At 40.6% G+C, this 24,080-nt stretch overlaps 2 protein-coding genes across 7 annotated transcripts in view; one reads left to right on the top strand and one right to left on the bottom strand.

Annotated features, from left to right (window-relative positions):
* Nucleotides 1–2,949, bottom strand: part of OSTF1 (osteoclast stimulating factor 1) — an 83,952-nt gene extending 81,003 nt beyond the window's left edge. The window contains exon 1 of one of the 2 annotated variants that reach the window (XM_043975984.1): nucleotides 2,520–2,949. In XM_043975984.1, the coding sequence (XP_043831919.1) occupies nucleotides 2,520–2,535 (16 nt within the window). In that variant the 5' untranslated portion in view covers nucleotides 2,536–2,949. Of the gene's footprint in view, nucleotides 1–550; nucleotides 952–2,519 lie in introns of those variants that run through there. The other variant, XM_043975983.1, reaches the window with a different exon arrangement.
* Nucleotides 1,077–24,080, top strand: part of NMRK1 (nicotinamide riboside kinase 1) — a 37,738-nt gene continuing 14,734 nt past the window's right edge. The window contains exons 1-6 of one of the 5 annotated variants that reach the window (XM_043975980.1): nucleotides 1,077–1,333; nucleotides 11,616–11,671; nucleotides 17,697–17,787; nucleotides 18,112–18,160; nucleotides 23,181–23,328; nucleotides 23,402–23,473. In XM_043975980.1, coding sequence (XP_043831915.1) covers nucleotides 11,643–11,671; nucleotides 17,697–17,787; nucleotides 18,112–18,160; nucleotides 23,181–23,328; nucleotides 23,402–23,473 — 389 coding nt within the window. In that variant the 5' untranslated portion in view covers nucleotides 1,077–1,333; nucleotides 11,616–11,642. Of the gene's footprint in view, nucleotides 1,334–1,365; nucleotides 1,627–11,615; nucleotides 11,672–17,696; nucleotides 17,788–18,111; nucleotides 18,161–23,180; nucleotides 23,329–23,401; nucleotides 23,474–24,080 lie in introns of those variants that run through there. The other 4 variants (XM_043975979.1, XM_043975976.1, XM_043975977.1 and 1 more) reach the window with 4 other exon arrangements.

Below are 24,080 nucleotides of genomic sequence, written 5' to 3'. Positions count from 1 at the left end.
CCGGAATTCTTCCGGCCTTAGAGCATTAGGCCGCAGGAGTTTGCTAAAAGCTTTCCCAAAATGAATCCAAGATCAATTGAGTGCATTTGTTCTTCCTTCCAGAAAGGTCCCTAAGGACTCTATACTAACCTCACCTCACCCCACCCACCATGCACTTCCCACTTTTAGGTCCGTCATGACTCTTGACAATGACACAACCCCCCCAAAAAAAAAAGAGGAAGAAGAAAGAAGTATCTTTAAAAGCCGTTTGGATAATTTTTTTTAAGCTATAATCAATCGATTGGCTATATCTTCCCAGATAGCCCTCCAAGAACACTGGAAAGTTGTTAGTGTGTACACCCACACCCAATATCAAAACTCTCGTGTCATCAAAAAAAAAAATCCTATCATTTCTTGAACTTAAAAGTCACCGACTACCGTCCAAGATGGATCGATCTTAGAAGGAGGCTCGCGCCAAGCTAGCCCCCTACCCCCGCCGCAGCGCAAGGAAGCAGAAGTGGCCCGGCTGGGGAGGACAAGAAGGGGGACCAGGGTCGAGCCCCTCCCTTACCTGGCTTGACTGGCTTAGGTGGAGGCTTCGACATCTCTCCTGTTGGGGTAGTTAATTCGAAAGCCCGGGGGAAGGAGTAGACAAAGTACAGCGCTCCGTGCTCTGCAAAGTTTTAGTCTGGTTCTTCTGCCACTCTGTTCTTGCGTCCGTCCGATATTGGCAGAACCCAGCCCTCCTCGAACGAGAAAAGATGTGAAGGGTGGTTTCCTCCAAGTTGTTCTCAGGATCCCGAACGCACCGTAGGAGAGAGCTTGGTCAATGAGGAAGTGAACGCTACATCAGCAAAAGCTAATTGGTTCGCGGGCCCGGAGCCCTCCAGCTGCTGCAGCAGCAAATGCACACAGCAAAGATGCGGAAGCGGTGGCAGCAGCCCAGCCCCAAGCCGAGCCCAGGCGGGACGGAACGGGCCGGGGAGAGCGCGCGCGGGCACGGGCGGCGCGCGCCCCGACCGCCGAGCCGGGGCCTCGCGCGCGGCACCGAAGCGTGGAACCCGAGCTGGGTCCAGAGTGCGGGCACGCACCTCGCCGCCTGCTGGGGCCCCCGCCCCCAGGCCGGAGCAGGGGCGGAGTGTAACCCTACGGGGCCGAACTCAGGGCGGCCCGTGGCCTGTGCGTCCCGGCCGCCCCTGAAGGCGCTGGAACCCTCAGGTTTTCCGCGTCCCGATTGCGATGGTCGGGGCAGATCACACTGACTGATTGCTTGCACTGAGTGCCGCTCGTCCCTCTGGAGTGACCAGAGCCACGGCGCTGCCCGCCTGGGACTACTGAACGCTCCGGCGCCCAGGTGAGTACCCGGCCAGCGCCGCGCTGCCCGTGCGGTGCCCCCTCGGGGTCTCCTCCCGGGTGCTCGATTTGCAAAACGCTTGGCAGTCGCGCTGCACCCATTTAGAAGTGCCTCGCTGAAGGACGGCCTGGAGAACCTACTTCGGGAGGGTCTGGGAATGGCGCACTTTTTCGAGGCGGGGCATTGTCGCCGTGAACATTCCACTGGGAGAGCTGTCGCCTGGCGTGATGAATAGAGACAGGCTTTGGAGGCAGGAAGACCTGGATTCGAGTCTTGACTGTGACACATCCTGGGCAAGTCACTTAACCTCTCTTAGTGACCCAGCAACTTTCTTAAGAGAGTGTAATTTACCAACAAGTAGCCCACCAGCTTTGGCGAAGGGAGTTTACACACCGTGGGGTACTTACCAAAGGAACGAAATCCAAGTTAACCCTCTTATGTCACCACCACCCCTCTCTGTAAAATAAGTAAATATAATTACGTAGCCCTCCAAGAGGCAAATTTAGACCAGGAGAAACATTCCTTGATAATAAGCTTCTTCTCACTGGAAGTCTTTAGGCAGCTTATGTGTGTTGTGGAGAGGGTTACTTTTCAGCTATGGGTTGGACCAGATTCCTTCCGTGACTTTAAAGGCCATAGGCTCATAGATTTAGAGCTGAAAGGTACCTTAGAGACCACTTAGTCCAACCTTTTGATTTTACGTGTGAGGAAAATGATTTGCCCAAAGGTCACATATGTAGTAAGCTTCAGAGGTGCAATTTTTCCCCCAAGTCTCCGACTCCAGAGGGGGTGTCCTTTCTACTAACATTATCATTAACCCTGAAAAGGGTAGCAGTACCAGCAGCTACTACCCGTATACCTCCTTTCCTATCTCTACAAAATCTTTAAATATAATCTTCAAATGAACTTCTAACATCCTTGTTGGAGGTATGGGGGAGGAGACAGGCTTTCCCAAATTCTACAACAAACTGCATCTTTACAGTCACATTGACTGTATGGTATGGAGAATTAAAGACCCAACATGCTTGTTATTTGATTGGGGGGTGGGGGGGGGGATAAAATCCTTGTAGAAAACTGTTCCAGTGTATACATAAATTTGTACAAAATGCCTTGAAATATCTAAGAAAGAGGCATTAATCACAGATTAACATTAAGCAAGTCAGAAAACCAGGTTAGACATTCTCACCTAAGGTGTTTGCCATATCATGAAGCACAGGGTCCAAGTAGAAGTGATTTCTTACAGATGATGAAGTCTTCTAAAAGTCACCCATATGCAGGTAACCTTTGCCTGAGTGCATTGAGTCTTTAAGCATCTTGTCAGACCTCCTCCCCCACTCTAAACAAGATAGTCACTTCCGAAGCTTGGGACTGACTATCCACACAGTTAGGAAAAAAACAAGTGGATGAAGCACACCTGTTGTTCAGAAGAAACCATTAAGAAGCCATTCAATTGATTGGACAGTCCATATTGCTGATCCATCATTACATATACCTTGGGCAAACCCTCAGATTTGTTAATGGGCCAGTTCACCAAATAGGCGGAAGAAATAGGGTACATTGCCTTTGGGAAAATTGTGTATAGCTTTTAATGACCCCAAGCTTTCTCACAGGAAAAAAAGAGCCTTACCATTTGTACTCAAATTTTCTCCAGTATTGCTCCAATATTCAAATGTATTAAAGTTAAGATATTGTGTAACATCCATGCAAATCGAGGTTGGAAATAACCAAATAGGCAAAAGATGGAGAAAAAAATCTGTGGTGGGCAGAGGGCTAAGTTAAATTTTACCACAAGTTGAATAATGACTGAGCAGTTCCTGCTGCTGTGAAAAAGGCCAGCCAAAATAATGCTTTCACTATACACTGAGTTTATAACATAGTTGTTAAATTTTTTATAATACACTTTAAATGGGATGTGGAGAAACTAAAGCAGGACAAGAGAATAATAACAAGGATTAATTATAATGGCAAAGAGGACGTAAGAATACAGTTAAAAGCAATAGGTATTGTTTTTAGTCTAGAGAAGGAAAAGCTCAGATGTGGCTTTGAACTATTGGGTTGTTTTTAACAAATTTCTTTTGGAAGAGAATTCAAGTGGAAATTGACAAGTGAAAATGACAAAAATTTTGATTGGACATAGAGAAGAAACAGATTGAGCATTAGGGTAATAAAACTCTGGGATGATTCCTGAGAGGTTGAGCTATCTTGGATATCCTGAAGGATGAAACATGAAAAGGTATTTCAGTGCTTGCTATTTGCAAGGTATTGTGCTAGGTGATGTGACAACTATAAAGAGTATGAGTTACCTACCACAGTTTATTTTCTTAACCCTTTCAAACCTCCCAAGGTTCCTTCATCCCCAAATCTCTCAGCTGAGAACCTTTACTCTTCTTTCACTAGAAAATGTTTTTTTAAAAAAATCATTAGCTGAAAGCTCACTCTTCTCTTCTACATCACATATCACCCAGATGCTTTGTGCCATTATCTCCTCCTTCACTCCTGTCTCATATGAAGAGACATCCCTTGCTTTTGGCAAGACTAATTCTACATGTGCAAGTGATCCCATTCTATCCAACCTTCTATAAAAGATTGCTCCCTCTATCATACCTACCTTCTCATTTATCATCATTCTCTCCATTTACTTACTGCCTATAAACATGTTCATATTACCCCATCATTAAAAAACTAGATCCATCCATCCATCCATCCCCACTGTCATCCCTTATCTCTCCTTCCTTTTTAAAAACATTTCAATTTATTATTTATTTGGGGGGCATTCTTTCTTTTTTAATTCTGAGTTCCAAATTTTCTCCTTCCCTCCCATGCCCTCCCACATCCACTGAGAAGGCAAGTAATATATGAATTATTACTTGTGAAATCATGCAAAACATTTCCACATATTTTTTTAAAACAAGAAAAATAAAGCAAGTGAAAAGGTTATGCATCAGTTTTCACTCAGAGTTCATTAGTTCTTTCTCTGAAGATGGATGGATGTCATTTTTTTCATCATAAGTTCTTTGGATTGTCTTGATCAGAGTAGCCAAGTCTTTCACAGCTGATCATCATTACAACATTACTGTTATTGTGCCCATTGATCTCCCAGTTCTCACTTCACTTTGCTTCTGTTCATACAGTTCTTGCCATGTTTTTATGAAATCACCCTCCTCATTTCTTTTTTTTTGTTGTTGTTGAGGCAATTGGGGTTAAGTGACTTGCCCAGAGTCACACAGCTAGTAAGTGTCAAGCGTCTGAGGCTGGATTTGAACTCTGGTACTCCTGAATCCAGGGCTGGTGCTCTATCCACTGTGCCACCTAGCTGCCCCCATGGTTGAACCATTTCACTACTCCACCAGCAGTTATTAGTGCACCTATTTTTCCCTTATCCCTTCCAGCATTTGCAGTTTCTGATAGGTTTAAGGTGATACTCCAGTATACAGTGGGACTACAAATCATGCAGTATCACATACCATCTCTGAAGAATTAAAATCGTAAGTCACCCAAAAGTCAATGAGGAGGTCCATGGTAAGTGTGAGTAGATTGCAAGATATGTCCAATGATGCCATCAGAGATATATGTGACTAGTATACATGGTGAGAGCAATAACAAACTCCAGCTTATGCTTCATTGATATCTGTGCATGTCATGGGAGGACATAGACTAGAGTCATCCAGGATGAGAAGCTGTAGACAGGTTGCAATCTACCTTAATGAAGGGAGTATCCACAGTGAAAAGAGAAATCACTGATTCATCGAAATATTGAAGCAAGTCTCATAACATTGTTAAAAAGAAATGAAATAAGGTTATTTTGATAGTCAACAAAGTTTTATTTAGTGCTATGTGCCTGACATCCATCGTGCCGAGCACCAGGGATATAAGGAAATGCAAAATCTGTCCCTGCCCTCAAAAAGGCGTCTTTATATAAAAATAGCAACTTACACTTTCTCAGTAAGGAATACATAGAAGACACAGGTCTGAACTGAATATGAAGGGATGATATCTGTAAAGCATTTATTTTTTTGTTTATCCTTGTTCTTTGTGGGGCAAACAGGGTGGGGTGTCCTATGTCTGGGGCCAGATTTGGGCTTGGGACCTCCTGGGCCCAGGGCTGGTGCATTGTTCACTGTGCCACCTAGCTAACCCATGATGACATCTTTAAAATAGGGTTGAGGGGTAGGAGGAATGCACTGGGGGAGGAGGAAGGGGAGAGGTGGACTGGGGAGAGGTAGCTCACATGAAGGAAACAAGAAAAAAGCTTATGGAGGGGAGGGGAAGAGGGGGAAGGAATAGGGCAGTGACTGAACCTTACTATCATCAAAATTGGCTCAAAGAAGGAATAATACACATACTCAAGTGGGTGTGGTAATATGTTTTTGCCCTGTGGAAAAGTGGGTGGGAGAAGAGGGGAAGGAAGAAAGGGAAGTTTGGGGGAGGGAGCTATAAAAAGCGAAACACTTTTAAGGAAGGTGAAAATGTTCTGCACAACAGCACATGTATGATATATATTGAATTGCTTGATTTCATAGGGAGAGTTGAGGTGGGAGGGAAGAAGAAAAATTTAAGAAAACAGAATTAGCTCAAAGACCTTAACCTTATCAGAGTGGGCTCAAGGAGGGAATAACATATACACCCAATTGAGAGAAGTAATCTATTTAACCCTACAGGAAAAGCAGGAGGGGAAGAGGATAAGGAGGGAAGGTTGAATGAAGGGAGGGTAGAGTGGGGGTGGGGGTAGTTAGTAGCAAAACACTTTTGAGGAGGAATAGGGCAAAATAAGATAGAAAATAGAGTAAATATCACTGGAGGGGAATAGGATGGAGGGAAATAGTTATGATGATTGACTACAATGGCAAAATGTATGGTACCCACTCTGCTGGGCTCTTGTGAAGAAAATACTTTATCAAGTTTAAGGTACTATATAAAAGTTATGATAAACAGGATGCTATCAGAAAAACCTGGAAAGACCCACGTGAACTGAGGCAGAGAGAAATGTACTATATACAAAATAACAGCAATAGTGTAAGATGATCTGCTGGGAAGCACTTGGATATTTTCAGCAAGGCAATGAAAATTGCAATATGCCTACAGAGAAAGAACTGATGGTATCTGAAAACAGACTGAAACACATTTTTTTTTGACAACTCCTTAATCTGTTGTTTTTATCTGTTTTCTCTCACAACCTAGCTAATGTAGAGATGTTTTCCATGACTACTCATGTATAATTTACATTGAATTGCTTGAGTTCTTGGGGTGGGGGGGTGGGAAGGGAGAGAGCAAGAGAAGTTGGAACACAAAATTTTAAAAAATTGATGTCAAAATTTGCTTTTACATGTAATTTGGAAAATAAAATTCTAAACAATAAAAAAAATAGCTACTTACATACCAAGTTGAAGGAACGTAATCTCAGAGGGGATGGCACCAGTAGCAGGGAACACTGGAAAAAGCCTCACACATAAGGTGGGGTTTTAGCCAGGTCTTGAAGAAAGCCAGGAAAACCAAGAGGTAGAGGTGAAGAAAGAGAGCATTCCATTGCAGAGGCACTGTTGGCAGATGGAGTGTCAGGTGAGAGGAACAGAGATTAAGCCACTGTAGCTGGGTATGATGTAATATAATACAATACCAGGCAGCACAGTGCATTGAGTGCTGGGCTTTGAGTCAGGAAGACTCGACTTCCTGAGTTCAAATCTTACCTCAGACATTACTGGCAAATCACATAATCCTGTTTGCCTCAGTTTCCTCATCTGGAGAAGAAAATTACAACCCACTCCATTATCTTTGCCAAGAAAATTTCAAATGGGGTCATAAAGGGTAGGACACAACTGAAGAACAACAACAATTGAATATAAAATCTGTAGAGGAGAGATGACTATAAGAAACTTGGAAAGAGTGAGCCTGTGCTGGCTTGAAGTCATCAGCCCTTTCTCATCCTGTTAGTATATGAAGCTAAATCATCAAAGAGGATTTAAAAGCCTTCAGAACTTGGTTCCATCCAGGATTATTGCACATGACTCTTCTCCATACACTGTGGGGTCCAGCTACCCTGAATTTCTTGCTGCATTTCACAGGCAGCGGTATGTCTCTCATTTCCATTTCTTGGCAATGGCTGTCCTCCGTCCCCATCTCCAACTCTTGGAATCTCTAGTTTACTTTAGGACCCAGCTCAAACAGGACCTTGTACAGGATATCTTTGCTGGTCACAATCGCTAGTGCCTAAGGTTACCTATTTTGTGTTTACATATGTATGTATATGTGTGTATTACACAATTTAGAGAAATTACCCAACTTGACCAAGATCACAGAGCTAGGAAATGATGACTGCCAAGATTCAAGCCCTGATCCTTTCACTCCTAATCCAGGGTTCTTTCCACTACACAACAGCTGTCTCCTGTGCTCACAAATTATATGTCATATTTTTTTTTCTAAAATTTTGCTGGGACTCATCATTAAGGACATCTGTTTGTAGTATCCTGTCAATAGTTTGTTTGTAGTTAATTGTTTGCATTTTGCCTCCCTCTTCAGAATTGTGACTTCCTTGAGAGCAGGGACTGTCTTTTATCTTTCTTTGTATTCCCAGTGCTTAGCAAGGTGCCTGGTGCATAGTAGGTGCTTAATATTGATTGACTGAGTTCAAAGAATCCACCATTTTCCCCTTTCTTAAAAGTGAAGCATTTGGGGGCAGCTAGATGGAGCAATGGTTAAAGCGCTGGCCCTGGATTCAGGAGTACCTGAGTTCAAATCTGGCCTCAGACACTTGACACTTACTAGCTGTGTGACCCTGGGCAAGTCACTTAACCCCCATTGCCCCGCCCCCCCCCCCAAAAAAGTGAAGCATTTGCCTTTTTCCAGTACTGTAATGTCAGTCTGTAATGGTATGATTATAGACAGTGACAAAGAGACATTTGGGCAGCAAGTCCCTTCATATCAGAGTTCACTGTCTACCCATGAGGTGTGGATTTACCCAGTACTAAACATATATACAAAGTAGAAGACAAATATTAAAAATAAGTACAAGAATATATTAGCAATTACTAGATCCTGTTCTCTGTGACTACTCCAAGATCACCATCAGTTCTATCACTTCTCAGCTGTATGCAAGGTGTTTCAACCCCCATGGGTGCTATAAATTTAGTACAACTAATTTTGGACTCGTTTGGGGGCAGTTAGATGCCCCAGGACATAGTAAGAGAATAGTGCATTTAGCTTTTTTTGGTCTACCTAAATATTATTATTACTCAATGCATGTAAATACATATCAATTTCACTCTTGCTCTCTCAAAAGGTTCTCTTCTCCTTCTCGATTCTGTCTGGCTCTTAACATTAAGCAGTGTCTTAGAGGAACGTTTGGGAATATTCCTAATTAGAACTCCAGCTTCATTAAAAGTATTTAAGGACCTGATGATACACCAATGACCCAGATCAAGTCTCTGCTTCCTGAAGATGGTGAATGGTTTATTTCCCTGGGGATGTTTTTGACATCCCAATGTGTCTGTGACTATCTTCAAGTAATCTTTTAAAAAAAATTCTCAAAATTAAATTTCATTCACATTAGAGGCTTGTATGGGTATTTATGACTATATCCATAGGTGCATATGCTTATTTGTTCTAGTATACATGTGTATATATTTACAAATATATAATTATGTTTAATAGGCATATACAATAGAACAACTCTTTGAGGAGGCCCTGAAGTCAAAGAAATGAAAATAGAATTTAAGACTCATGACTTCAGAAAGTCTGGCATAAAGATTCCTGAATGTTTCGAAACACTAAAGAAAAACCAGCTTCTTAGTATCCCGTTGGATTTCATATCTCTAATTGAAACTCTGTTTCCAAACTATGACAGTCTAAGAAGCTTTTTCTTAAAACTTTCACAAAAAGCCTTAGGCAACAATTGTGATATAGGCGAAGTTTGTCTTTAGCCCCTTTCCTGATCCTCAGTCCTTTTTGTATTCTTTGGGGGCTTCTCCCAGTCCAGTGAGTGTTCTCGATCTCTCTCTCTCTCTCTCTCTCTCTCTCTCTCTCTCTCTCTCTCTCTCTCTCTCTCTCTCTCTCTCTCTCTCTCTCTCTCTCTCTCACACACACACACACACACACACACACACACAAAATTGCCTCTTCCCTCAAAGCATCTGGAAGATGAATTATACCATTAAATGTTAGTGGACTCACTGTCATTTCTTCAAAGGAAAGCTGAAGTTTAAAAAAAAAAAAGAATTCTAAAAAGATGGTAATGTTTAACCTAAAGAAGTAAGCCTATGGGGCAGCTAGGTGGATAAAGCACTGGCCCTGGATTCAGGAGGACCTGAGTTCAAATCCCACCTCAGACACTTGACACTAGCTGTGTGACCCTGGACAAGTCACTTAACCCTCATTCCCCTGCAAAAGAAAGAAAGAAAGAAAGAAAGAAAGAAAGAAAGAAAGAAAGAAAGAAAGAAAGAAAGAAAGAAAGAAAGAAAGAAAGAAAGAAAGAAAGAAAGAAAGAAAGAAAGAAAAGAAGTCAGCCTATAATGATGGGAATGCAGACAGCTGTATCAGATAAGGGAGATATTTTGGCAGCAAAGGTCCATTCCTGCTCCCCTCAAATCAGAGCACACCATGTATCCATGAGGTATGGATTTGGCCAATAGTTTACATATGTGCAGAATACATGAGTACAATATAAGTAATAAAAATGTTGTATGTGTATATACACTTGCAATTACTAGATAAGTGACTCCTTCAATTCAATCAGCACCTATTAAATTCCTCCTTATGTCCAAAGCACCATCCTGGTTACCAGGGGTATAACAATAAAACATAAAAGATCCCCTTTCCCTAAGGGATACAACCCAGATGAGTAAAAACAAAGTAACTTGAAAAGTGGGAGGGTACGGGCTTTCCATTGGACAAGACAAGTAAATTTACACTTAAAATGAAGCTAAGGCAGAGCCAAGGTGGTGGAGAAAAGGCAGTAAGCTCTTGGAACTCACAACAGAATCGCTCCAAAAAACCTCCAAATAATGCCATAGGAAAATGAAGCTAAGGATTATAAGAAGTTGAGCTGAGGAGGGAGCATATTTCAGGCAAGGGTGAAAGCTTGTACAAAGACACAAACTTGGTTATCACAATACTCGGGACATGAGGATTTTTGAGGAAAGGTAACGAATTCTGTTTTAGATCTGTTGCACTGCCCGCTTTTATGTACCCCTAACTATGAGCTCAATCTACCTTTCTTGTCCTCTTATGCTTAATCCTCTCTGTGTCTTGTATGCTTGTAATTCTCTCGCTCACCTTCAACTCCTGGCTTCCTTTAAGATGAAGCTCAAATCCTACCTTCTACATAGGATCTTTTCCACCCTTATTCCTCCTTTCCCTCTGAGATTACCTTAGATCTATTCTATATTTATCTTGTACATACAAAGTTGTTTGCGTGTTTTCTCCCTTGTTAGAATAGGAGCCACGTGCCTGGCTTTTGCCTGTGAGCACTTACTATATGCTTGCTAACTGGCTGACAGCAATAGCCACACCAGAGTTGAGAACCAGGCTATAGAGAAAGAAGGTCTAGGTTCAGAACATTCTTCCACCTGGTGCAGTCCCTTGGTTGAATAAATTGGCCAGGTTAGACTCGACTAGGTTTACTGAAAGAACCAAACTCCAGGTGAGCATGATGGTGCACACATTTAATCCACTGCTACCAAGGAGTTTGAGAGGGCTGAGCTGTAATGGGCTAAGCCAATCAGGTGCCTGCAGTAAGTTACACATTAATACATTAAGCTCTGGGAACTGAAAGGACAAATTGGCCCAGATAGAAAACAGAGCCAGCAATATCTTCCCTGCTGATAAGTATTGGGATCAAGCCTATGATTGGCCACCATGCTTCCAGCCTCCAGATTAGGAGATCCAGCATCAAAAACTAAAAATATGTTTATGGTAAATTAAAGCAGCCCTCAACTATCTCTGACAAGGAGAAACTGGCATGAATAATGTTTTAAATCATTTGTTTTGAGCCCTGGATACATCATGTGGATTTTTAAAAATTAATTAGTGAATTATAGAAATGAATTAGTTAGTGAATTGGCTCATTTGCATTACCTTAGCCAACACTAGTTGTTAATACACAGCATTGGAGCACATCTGAGAGAAGATAATCTGTTGTTCAATATCAGCATCGAATGACCAATAACTGAAAAATCCTTACACGAGTGACAGAAATTCATATAATATTTTTTCCTGAGTTAGCTCATTTTATCTTGTGATTTTTTTATTCTAAAAAATTATCTCCATCAATGTATTTTTTATTTAATTTTAGAAAACGGAAGTAATTTGGAAGCACGCTATGAAAGCATTTGTTGTTGGAATTAGTGGGTAAGTAGCAATCAGATTGCTTTCCGCTGAACAATTAACTAGCTGAGAGAACTGTTTTCTGTAGAGGGGGAAAACAGGTGATTTTTAAAAACAGGCAGTCCAAGAAAGATGGGCCTGAGTAGAACATACAGAATTATGGAATCCCTAAAAGCCACAGGGCACCTGAAGTACAGGAGATTGAATACCTAATAGGAACAGGGAGAAGGTGGATGACAGCAGCTAAAAGTGTTTAGAAAGGAGAAGTTGGGAGAGTTGGAAAAGTCTGTCCCTGGAAGTGGTACACTGAACAATGAATATTCTCTTAATTCATGGTGAATTCTTATATCTTTCTCCCTAGCCTCGGAGACTTGGTGGAGAGAGTCTGTCTCTTCCTCTGTGTAATGTCCAGTTTTAGATATCTAGTGACTGGAAACAATCTCAGCTCTTCCTCGTGTATGCCCTAGTACAAAAGATACGGGTGTGCAGATAAGATGCCCGGAACAACTCTGGGTTACATTAACAAAGATTATATTTCTTTTGCTACCATTGCCCTTTTTCTCATTCCTTAGTATATACTCAAATTTTGTCTTGCTCCATTGCTAAATGAAAGAAGGCCCCCTGAACAATGATGATGTTTCTTTAAGACATTTTTCGGGGGCAGCTAGGTGGCAAAGTGGATAGAGCATGGGCCCTGGAATCAGGAGTACCTGAGTTCAAATCCGGCCTCAAACACTTAACACTTACTAAGCTGTGTGACGCTGGGCAAGTCACTTAACCCCAATTGCTTCACTAAAAAAAAAAAAGACATTTTTCTTTATATCATTACCGAGTACAATCAATAGGAAGTAGATTTAACCTCTGAAATGTCTTTGAACTCTTCTTTTTCTCTACACATCCAATTAATGCTCAAGCCTGAACTAATCTACAGTTGCAGTGTCTCTCATACCTGTCCCTTCCATTCCATTCTCATCTCTCTAGCTCAGGTGCTTAAGTACCTCCAAACTATACTATTATAGTAGTCTTTTCCCTGGTCTCTGTGATTCCACTCCTTACCTCCCTCCAGTTCCCTGCAGAGGTAACTGCCAGATTAATCTTTCAAACATATTATCCTGCTTATTTCATTCTTCTCTTCCAGAGCATCCAATGATTCTCATTTTCTGCTTCTGAGTCTGATATTCAGGCCTTCCATGATCTGACCCTAACCTAACTTTCTACCTTTTTTGCCTACTGTCCTTTTATATGTGGGCACTCTGTGTTGAACCCTTATGTTTTCAAGACTCTTCACCATTCTCTCTGTCATTCTCTTTATCATGAGTGCCAACCCTCATCACATAACTGTCAAAATATTAATCTTCCCCTAAATCATCATTTAAAAGCCACTTCTTCCATTTAGTTCATCCACAGAATCCAACAAATATTTATTAAAGAGCTACCATATGAAAGGCACTGTGCTAGGCATTGGAAACCCAAAGACAAAAATGAAACATTTTCAACACCTTCAATGAGTTTACATATTATTCAGTACACAGATACATGAGATACAAGGTAATTTGAAGGAGAGAGCACTAGGAAAAAGGAAGATAAGAAAAAGCTTTGCATAGGAAACCTAGGAATTGGCACCTGAGTTGAACCTTGATGGAAGATAAGGTTTCCAAGAGATAGGCCTGGGGAGCAAATGCATTCTAGACATAGGAGACAGCCCATAAGAAAGCAAAAAGATGAGAGATAAAATTATGTATTTGGGGGAAATTGAGCCCACTTTAGCTAGAACAAAAGGTACACAAAGAGAATTATGAAATAAGACTAGAATATAGGTTGGAGCCAGACTACAAAGAACTTTAAACGCCATGGTCAGGAGTTTGTATTTTATCCTAGAGGAAATAGGGAACAACTGAAAGGTTTTTTTTGATGTTTTTATTTTGTTTTGTTTTTTGTTTGTTGTTGTTGTAGTTTAAAGGAGAATGCTAGAGAGAAGTATTTGGGTTTTGCTTTTTGCTTTTTTCGGGACAATGAGGGTTAAGTGACTTGCCCAGTATCACACAACTAGTAGGTGTCAAGTGTCTGAGGCCGGATTTGAACTCAGGTCCTCCTGAATCCAGGGCTGGTGCTTTATCCACTGTACTACCTAGCTGCCCCTCACTGAAAGGTTTTAAGGAGGGCACTTATATAGTCAGACCTATACATTTTGGATTATATTTTATATCATCTGTTTTGTGATGGATGAATTGGAGTGGGGAGGGGCTGGTGCAAGGGAGGATAGTAATATAGCTATTTTAACAGTACAAGTGAGCATTAGATTATAAGCTCCTTGAGGGCAGGGTCTGCCTTTTGCCTTTTTATGTCTCTAGCACTTAGTACAGTGCCTGGCACATGAGAGGACTTAATAAATGTAATAAACATTTGATTGTGGAGATGGTGTCCTGAACTAGATTGGTGCTCAAATAAGCAGATAGAAAGGGATGCCTATGAGAGTTGAAGAAATGTAGAAAAGAAAGTACAGGACATTCTCTAAAAGTTTATCATGTTAAAATGAAGTAAGGATAATATAGCTTGAGAGAGTTGCAAATTCAAGTGAAGTCTTTTTCCTTGTAAGAATGGAGGAGATCTGAGTTTGTGAGTACCCTGGAAGGAGTCGATAGACTGGGAAGAGTCAGAGAGACAAGGAAAGAGCAACAGAGAGAAAGAGAATCTTGGCATGATTGGTGAAAGGAAGTTCTTGGAAGAAATGGGAAGGTCTGAGATCCAAGGCAGACTGGTAGATTGGTAAATTTTGAATGAAGAAGGGTCACCTCCTCAGACAGGAGAGAGGTGGAAAAGACAGGTAAAAAATAAGTTCTGAAGTCTAGAGTAAGAGAAATGAGGAGCTCACAGTGGGTGACTGGTTTATTCAGCAAAAGTTGGAGGCAAGGTCATCAGCTGAGAGATAGAGGATAAGAATTGTGCTAGGGTCAGAGGGGAGAAGAGAAGATATTGAAGAGCTGCTATGGAAAATGTGATAGAAAGTTAAGCAGGGAAGAATAAAACGATCATAGTGTAGCCAGGAGAGCCCAGTCAAGATTGGATGATATGAATCTCTATGGACACAATTCATACAGTTCCATAATTTCTTCCAGCAGTATACAGCAGTTCAGGTCAAGAGGTGATCCCTGGTTAAAAAATTGCCTAGTGTGAACAATGGAAGTACACAAAGAAAGGAACTAAAAGTAAGACCCAAAGGAGGGATAATAGATTGAGAAAACATCTATGGAAAGAACAACTGGCTCTCAAAGTGAAGATAAATACTTGGTTTAGGAGTAAGGCAGGAAAAAAATTGAAGGACAGTAGGTTATAAATATTGAAAACTTTAGAGTTCAAGATTATAGAGGTGGCATAGTTTTTCTGCAGGGGGCAGGGGGTTGTTAATGTCTGATATGTGACCTGTGTAGTTGGTAGCTAGGGAAGAGTAGAGATGGAGGTCATAGGAGTTGAGGATGTTGGTGATTTGGGAGGCCCAGTGTTCCAGGGGAAATGAAAAGAACAGCCAAGACTGAAGAGGGTGCCCAGGGATGCGGTATCACCCTAAGAGATTCTGGTTTCCATGAGCACCAGCAGATGAAGAGTGTGAGAGGAAGAGATGTAGTATGTAGAGGAGTGGAGGTCACAAAGGGTAACCAAAAGGCAAAGGACTGTGGGTAGGAGTGGGGCCGATTGAGCTAGGCATGAGGGTATAGCAAGGGAAAGGGTTTTCACCTTGGCAGAGATCAACTCTGAAATTAAGGATTAAGAGAACTGCTTGCTAGCTAGAGGATCCGGAAAATGCTAGCTGATCAATTATTCAGGTAATGGAAGCACAAGCTCAGAGATAATGGCAGTTGGGAAGATTATGTTTCAGAAGAGGCCCTAGTCCTTGGCAATGATCCGTCAAGTCAAAAAGCATTTTTTAAAGCCCTGATTATGCACCAGGTACGGTGCTAAGTGCTAGGGAGACAAAGAAGGGCAAAAATAGCCCCGAACCTCAAGGAACACATTCTCATGGAGAGGCAGCATGTAAATAAATATGTACAAGGAACATACAGAGTGGATAGAAGGTAACCTTAGTGAGGAAGTCACTAGAGCTGGGGGACCCAGGAAAGGCTTCCTGCAAGGAGTGATGCTTGAACTAAATCGTGAAGGAAGCCAGTGATTATAAGCAGCAGGGCTGAGGAGGGAGAGCACCCCATTGTCCCTCTCCTTGAAGGCAGCTGGGGCTCTGGTTTCAAGGACCCTGGTAGTAGCCCCTCCTTAACAGCAGTGGATCTTGCCTACCTGGCTCCTTTATGGTGACAGAAGGTTGAAAGCACTGTCTTCTCAGACAACAAGAGTATTAACATTATTATTAAGGTTTTGGGAGCCTTTACATGTTATATAGTTTGATCCTTACAACAACCCTGTGAAGTAGGTGCTATTTATTACCCCCCAGTTTTACAGAAGAAAAAGGTAAAGTGACTTGCTCAGGGTCACAGAGCTAGTCTGTATCAAGGCAGGATTTGAACGCAGGTACTCCATGTACAGAGCAGTGGACTGCACCACCTACAGAAAGCATATATTGTCAGAGAAAAGAGAACATACTGCATCTTCAAATAGCAGACAGAAGGACCATAGATAAGGCGTCTGAACCCTTTCCCTGAGAAAAGATGGGTTGGGGGGGTTCCCAGTCTCCCAATTCAAGGCAAAGGACTGAACAGGTGAGGAAAGTGGCTTTAGAACTTTCCTTGGATCATCCCCAACCACATACCACAATATTGCCTAGCATGTATTCAATGAGTATTAGTCTAATAAATAGATTTCACAAAAAACATACCATATGTTTGTTGTTATGAATAGACTTCTTTGTTTTCTTTCCATTGTGCATTCAATTTGTTTTAAAAATTCCATTCATTCTTATTTGTCTTAAGTAAATTGTGCAATTATTAGTTAGGCTTCTTGTAAAAGGTGGGATAGCCATCTTAGAACAAGAAAAAGGTAAGATCACCAGACAATAGGATTTCAGTTTTGTTGTTGTTGTTGAGTCATGTCTTATTCTTTGTGATCCCCATTTGGAACTTTCTTGGCAAAGATAATAGAGTGGTTTGCCATTTCCATCTCCAGCTCATTTTACAAATCAGGAAACTGTGGTAACAGGATTATGTGACTTGCCCAAGGTCACACAGACAGTATCTGAGGTCAGCTTTGAACTCAGATCTTTCTGACTCCAGGCCTGGTGCTCTATCGCTGTACTACCTTGCTGCCTTGGATCTAAGTAGGATCACACTAGAGGTATTGTGAGTTTGGACTCTGTCACAGGCTAGGTCCCTTACAGGCTACATTAAATATTAGCTGACAGGTCAACACTGTCGGATACCACATATGTCATGTTGCATAAATCTTCCAGGTGTTTGGTAGACACTGCATGAATAAACTAGCACTGGTTACAGACAGGCACACTCAAAAGTATGACACTCGAGGGACAGCTTGGTGGTGCATTGGATAAAGCACTGGCCTTGGATTCAGAAGGACCTGAGTTCAAATCCAGCGTCAGACACTTGACACTTTGTGTGACCCTGGGCAAGTCACTTAACCCTCATTGCCCTGCAAAAAAAACAAACAAAAGTGTGACACTCTCCATCAGTGTTGAATAAATTAGTTGAGGGAGGTGTGGGTGTGTGTGGGTGTGTGTGTGTGAGAGAGAGAGAGAGAGAGAGAGAGAGAGAGAGAGAGAGAGACTGAGAGACTGACTGACTTTAAAGGCTGTCATGGTGTAAAGGTAAGAGTGCCAGAGTTAAAGCCAGGATAACCTAAGGTCAAATACTACTTCAGACACCTACCAGACATGTGAATATAAGCAAATCATTTAACCACTTTCAGCCTCAGTTTCCTCATTTGTAAGATGAGAATAATAATCGTAACACTGACCTCTGAGGCCTGTTGTGAGGATCAAATGAAGTAATGCATGTAAAGCACTACAAAGATGTCTGTTGTTGCTGTGGATGCAAAATGGACTTCTCTTTCCTTAATTCTTTTTTTTTTATTATTTAAATCTTTGGTTCAGTGTGACAAATGGTGGGAAGACGACCCTGGCCAAAAAACTCCAAAAACAGCTCCCAAATTGCAGCGTCATCTCACAGGATGATTATTTTAAGGTATCTTTAAAGCTTCTTAGAAACTTTATTAGGGGATAGGGGTGCATCTTAAAGCAAGTGTTTATTAAATTCTTAGAGCAATTGCTAAACATTGTGCCTTTTGTGGTGAAGGTAGCTTCGGGTCATTTAGCTGATCGTCCACTAGGTGACACTGCGAATTAGTCATTTCTGGTTGGTTGTCTTATTTTTAAAAATTCATCAGTCATTATGTTTTAATGTTATCACCAGAATCATTCGCTAATGATGATACTTTTTATTTTAAATTTTTTATCATTTCTGCTGCACTTAATATTTCTTCTGATATTCATGTTCATTTTGTTCCAGCCAGAGTCTGAGATTAAGATTGATGAGAATGGATTTCTACAGTATGATGGTAAGCTGATTAGTAGTATCACTTAACAAATGTTATGCACTAATGTTCATTTCCTTCTTTTTTAGCAACAAAAGGGCCTCTTTTGAACAGAAAATGAATCTTAAAATTTGTTTAAATATGTCTCTTAAATCAGCACACACCTAATCATGCTGAACAGTTTTAATTAATTAAATCATTTTCCCAGTTTTGCATGTGAAATTTGAATTTTGAAAGCAGTTGTGAAATTACAAATCTCATATATCAAATTATCCTTCATTCTGGCTGGGCTGAATTCTTTAGTTCCCCTTTCCCAAAGTTGTTAGAAACAAGACTGTAGTGTAACAACACTTAGCCCCTTGGGCACCTAGCTTGGGGCAGAACACTCTACCTACTGCTAGGCCCTGCCCTAATTCTCCTCCCCTCAGGTGACCTTATCCTTTTCTGGCCCTCTGACAGCTAGGCCTTTTTCCCTCAGCAGCCTGAAAAGGTTTGGCCACAGATCTTAGAGACAGATTTCACACTCTTACAGAAGCTGACATTATCCTGAAAGTAAAGAATTTTAAATACTGTAACAGAGAGCCTTTTTGTCCCCTTAGAGATCATAGACCTTAGAACGTGTTAATAGAATGTCTTGCCATTATAAAGGGTTGTATGTGTGTATTTATGTACATGTGTATATCTGTATATACATAGAGAGAGTACATTGGAAATTAGTTGCAAACTCTTAAGTAACTTTAGTGGTTTGTTTGTTTTTTAATGTTTAACCTTGACAGTAATAATAGCTATCATTTATATAGCACTTTAAAGTTTTCAAAGCATTTATATACTTTATTTCATTTGATCTTCGGTGCTATTATTATCCCCATTTGATTGTTTTGTTGCTGTTGAGTCATTTCACTCGTGTCCTACTCTTCAAGTTTTCTTGGCAAAGATACTGGAGCATTTTTGCCATTTCCTTACCCAGTTAATTTTACAAATGAAGAAACTGAGGCAAACGGGTAAAGTGACTTGCTCAGGGTCACAAAGCTAGTAAGTGTCTGAGGTAAGATTTGAACTTGTGTTTTTCTAACTCTAGGCCCATTGTTCTATCCACTCCACTGCACCACTTAGCTGCCCAATCCCCATTTTACAGATGAGGAAACTGGGGCAAACAGAAACTCAGAGGACTTAAGTGACTTGCCCAGGGTCACATAGCTAGTGAGTGAGTGAGGCAGAATTTGTACTCAGGTCATCTTCTTTTTTTTTTTTTTTTGAGAGGCAATGAGGGTTAAGTGACTTGCCCAAGGTCACACAGCTAGTAAGTGTCAAGTGTCTGAGGCCGGATTTGAACTCAGGTCCTCCTGAATCCAGGGCAAGTGCTCTATCCACTGTTCCACCTAGCTGTCCCATGCACTCAGGTCTTCTTGATTCCAGCCTAGCACTCAATGCACTAGCTGTCTAGGTGAAATTGAAATAAAAGTTGTTCTTTCATCATTTCCTTCATATATATGTGTGTCTGTGTATGTGTATACATACATATGTATGTGTGCATATGTTTATATTTACATATATATATACATATGTGAGTGTAGATTTAGAGAAATTATTATTTCTCTCTTGTATTTAATAACTAATTGAATTGGGACCAAAGTTTTTCCCTTTTTCTACTTCCTCATCCAGAAATCAACCAGTGTGGGAAGTCTTGCTCAAACACTTACCCAGACAAGAAGGCCAAGATCTAATCAAAGATAGTAAAGAAATTCTAAGTTTAGGCAAATGGGGTGGATTCCTGCTCATTGTGTTTACTCAGACAGGTCTGGGAGATTCTCTTCAGACAGGTGATAAGGAAATTGACAGATCTCTTTGACCAAGATTTGGATGCTCAGAGTCACATACCCGAAGAGCCTCATTAGAATAAGTCTACCTCTCATTATTTTTTGTTTTGTTTCTGTTTTTTGGTGAGGCAATTGGGGTTAAGTGACTTGCCCAGGGTCACACAGCTAGTAAGTGTCAAACGTCTGAGGCCGGATTTGAACTCTGGTACTCCTGAATCCAGGACTGATACTCTATCCACTGTGCCACCTAGCTGCCCCCACCTCTCATTATAATATCCATTCTCTCATTAACTGTTAACCAATCAGAAATGATTGCCATCCTCAGGAACACCTACTTTTCCAAGGGCATGTAAACTGTGAGCCCACCTCCATCAGTCATCTTTGCCCTAAGAGAAATGGCCAAATGACCACTCCTTTTATTGATAATATGCTAACATTGCTAATAAAATGATTAAGTACAAAGAAGCAAAAGTGTTCATTTCTTGTTTTTGCCTACTTCTGGAACTGAAACTAACACATTTCCTCCTGTTTCCCCTCCACCTTTTCCAGTGTCCATTCAAGAACTTATTAGAAGTTAGGGGGTGAACCTAATTGTTGCCTGTTTGCAATTTGTTGAAGCTTGCTAAAAAGAAATTCAAAACATACAAAATGAAATTAATTATGTCCTTAGGAGTTGGAATTTTACATTGTGTTTGCATTCTTATGTCCTGTATATCCTCCCAGTTCTGCCTCAACCTCAACTCCTCTCTGTCTTGCTTCTTTGGAAATAGTGTGATAAAGTGGTTAAAGTGTTAGACTTGGGGGCAGCTAGGTGGCGCAGTGGATAGAGCACCGGCCCTGGATTCAGGAGGACCTGAGTTCAAATCCAGTCTCAGACACTTGACACTTACTAGCTCTATGACCCTAGGCAAGTCACTTAACCCTCATTGCCTTGCCTCAAAAAAAAAAAAGTGTTAGACTTGGCATCAGGAAGACTTGGGTTCAAATCCTATCTCTGACACTTATTAGCTGTGTGGCTCTGAGAAAGTCACTTAATTTCTCTGAGTCTTAGTTTCCTTCTTTCTAAAATGAGGGGGTTGGACTAATAGCCTCGAGCATTTTTTATTTCATCTATAATCATTTTCTTAGTTTGTAATGGTACATATACTGATTAAGAGCGGATCACTCCTCAGCACCTTCCTTTGTCCTGGAAGGCAAAAGAATTCTCTTTCTAACATGAATCATAATATTAATTAATTAGGCATAATATTACTAATTAGTAAGAAAAGAAATGTTTGCAATTGCAAAACAAAAATACAACTTTTTATTTTTGTTTTTATTTTTTGTTTTTGTTTTTTGTGGGGGGGCAATGAGGGTTAAGTGACTTGCCCAGGGTTACACAGCTCATAAGTATTAAGTGTCTGAGGTTCGGATTTGAACTTAGTTCCTCCTAAATCCAGGGCTGGTGCTTTATGCACTGTGCCACCTAGCTGCCCTCAAAAATACAAGTTTCTAACATTGAAAACATTAGCTACAGACCATCATAAGCTTTGAGGTATTGGGTGTTATGACAAACAATATAGGTTGGGTGACCCAGCAACCAGAGAATTACTTGCTTTAAGGAAATGAATCATGGCCAACACTTTGCCTATCCTAATGGTAGCACAAGCCCATGTGAAAGGCTAGCTATAATAATCCCTGTGTTTTTAATGCATATCAGCATAGCTCACCTTCGCCGGGAAATTTTTATTTTTTTGACTGAAACTATGATTTCATTGATGTGAGAAACTTGCAAGGAAGAAATTCCTTTTTCCAGTGGAGATTGGTGCTTCCTCTAAAATTTCTCATCTGATGGAGTTGCCTGGAGCACTGAGAGGCAACATGCCACACAGCCAGTTTATTATCAGAAGCAGAACTTGAACCCAGGGCTTCCTAACTCCAAAGTCACTTCTGTATGTATTTACATCACATTGACTCAGGGAACTTATATACCATATCGATGTTAAAGCTCTGGACTTGGAATACCTGAGTTCAAATCATACCTTAAAAGTGACTAGCTGTGTGACCCTGAACAAGTCACTTAACCTTTTTCAGCCTCAGTTTTCTCATTTGTAATAAAAGAGACATAACCACCTGCCTTGCTTTGTTTCCCAGTGGGAGACCCAGAGATGATTGATTGGTTCTCCCAATTCTAAGGCAGACCTCAGTGCCTCCTGAACAGAAGTGGGATCTAGACTGCTTTATATTCAAAAGTGTAAAAGAGGAAATGGCTAGCTGGGAGGGGAAGGACATTAGGGGAAATTAGGGTGATTTTTTTAAAAAGCAGATTATATTAGTAAAAATTTTAAAAAACAACAACAAAGAGAACCATTTCCTCTTTAGAAATTCCTCAGTCTCAGGTAGAGAGACCTCAGGCAAAGAGAAAAAATAAAGGAATTGGTGTCAGAAGATCTGGGTACAAATTTCAGCTCTATGACATTTTTTATTATTATTATTTTAATGAAACTAGAAGAAATTAGTTTCAGTACTTGACACTGAAATTTCTAAAAACAGTTTTTGACTTGCTTTTTTAAAAGATGAATTAGGTGACATATTTCCCAAGTTTTCACTAATATTCTGAGTAGTTATTCTAGAACACTAACTGGGAAAAAAATACTGTTTCCTTTCTTTCCCCCTCCCCCACACTTCATTTTTAGTTTGTTTTCTAGAACAGAGGTTCCTTCTCTAATTCTTGGGCAATAACATACCTTATCTAATGGCTGAGGTTTTACTGATGTTGTACAATATCTAAATTATACTGTTGCTCTTAAGGTTTTCTTTTTCCAAATGCTACATATTTAAATTCTATTTTCAAATTAGTTGGTTCCAGACACATTTCCTTTGTACAAATACAGACACACAAAATCCACTCCTCACAAAAGATGCTTAAATTCCAAATGTAGTGCTTAAAATGTTTGATATTCATTTTCTTTTTCTTTTTTTTAAGTGAGGCAGTTGGGATTAAGTGACTTGCTCAGGGTCACACAGCTAGTAAGTGTTAAGTGTCTGAGGTCGGATTTGAACTCAGGTACTCCTGACTCCAGGGCCAGTGCTCTATCCACTGCACCACCTAGCTGCCCCTGATATTCATTTTCTGAAGGACAAATACACTGATGCTAGTTCTGTGACATTTACAAAGCCCAAGAAATACCCAAACCATCTCGTTGTAGGCATCTTCCTTACCACTCTTTTCTATTTTATGTTTTTAGAACTTGAAGCTCTCAATATGGAAACTCTGATGTCTGCTGTCCACTCCTGGATAAAAAACCCAAGAAATTCCCTAAAATCAGATGGCCCAGAAGGTGCTGAGGAAGTCCCCATTTTAATCATTGAAGGTTTCCTTCTCTATAATTATAAGTAAGCATATCACCCTACCATTAATTCTGAATAGACAAGGAAAACTTGAGAACTAAATATGTTATCATCATAGGCCGCTTGATACTATATGGAATAGAAGCTATTTTCTGACCATTCCATATGAAGAGTGCAAGCGAAGAAGAAGGTAGGATTGAAAATTACCTTTTTGCATTGTCATCTGTATCAGTTCTGTGTGTGTGTGTGTGTGTGTGTGTGTGTAAAAACACTTGCTCATGAATTAGTACTTTTCAGACACCTCCTTCAGATCATTATTTGTAGGTTATTGTTATATATGTCACCATTTATAATATAGAGAAATCTTAGTTCTTGGCTCTAAAGTGATAAAGCTTTTGGTTGGGTTAGTTTGGTTTGATTTTCACTGTCCATTCACAGGGATGAATTTAAAGTGATATTCATTTAGGGTCCCTTGCAAATTGTTCATTTAAGAAAAGACTAAGGGGCAACTAAGTGGCACAGTGGATAATGCACCAGCCCTGCATTCAGGAGGACTCGAGTTCAAATGTGACCTCAGATACTTGACACTTACTAGCTGTGTGACCTTGGGCAAGTCACTTAACTCTCATTGCCCAGCAAAAAGAAAAAGAAAGAAAAAAGAAAAGACTAAGAAGAGCACCTTGTATCCTTTAATTTTAAAATTTTATTCTTTAGGCTCTAGACCTAAAATTCGTAGCATTATAGAATGTTAAAAATAGGAAAATTGGGGGCAGCTAGATGGCGCAGTGGTAAAGCGC

Source organism: Dromiciops gliroides, chromosome 1, assembly GCF_019393635.1.
Source record: "Dromiciops gliroides isolate mDroGli1 chromosome 1, mDroGli1.pri, whole genome shotgun sequence".
NCBI classification, from domain to species: domain Eukaryota; kingdom Metazoa; phylum Chordata; class Mammalia; order Microbiotheria; family Microbiotheriidae; genus Dromiciops; species Dromiciops gliroides.
Note: the sequence above shows the minus strand (reverse complement) of the source record. Positions and strands in the feature narration are given on the sequence as shown.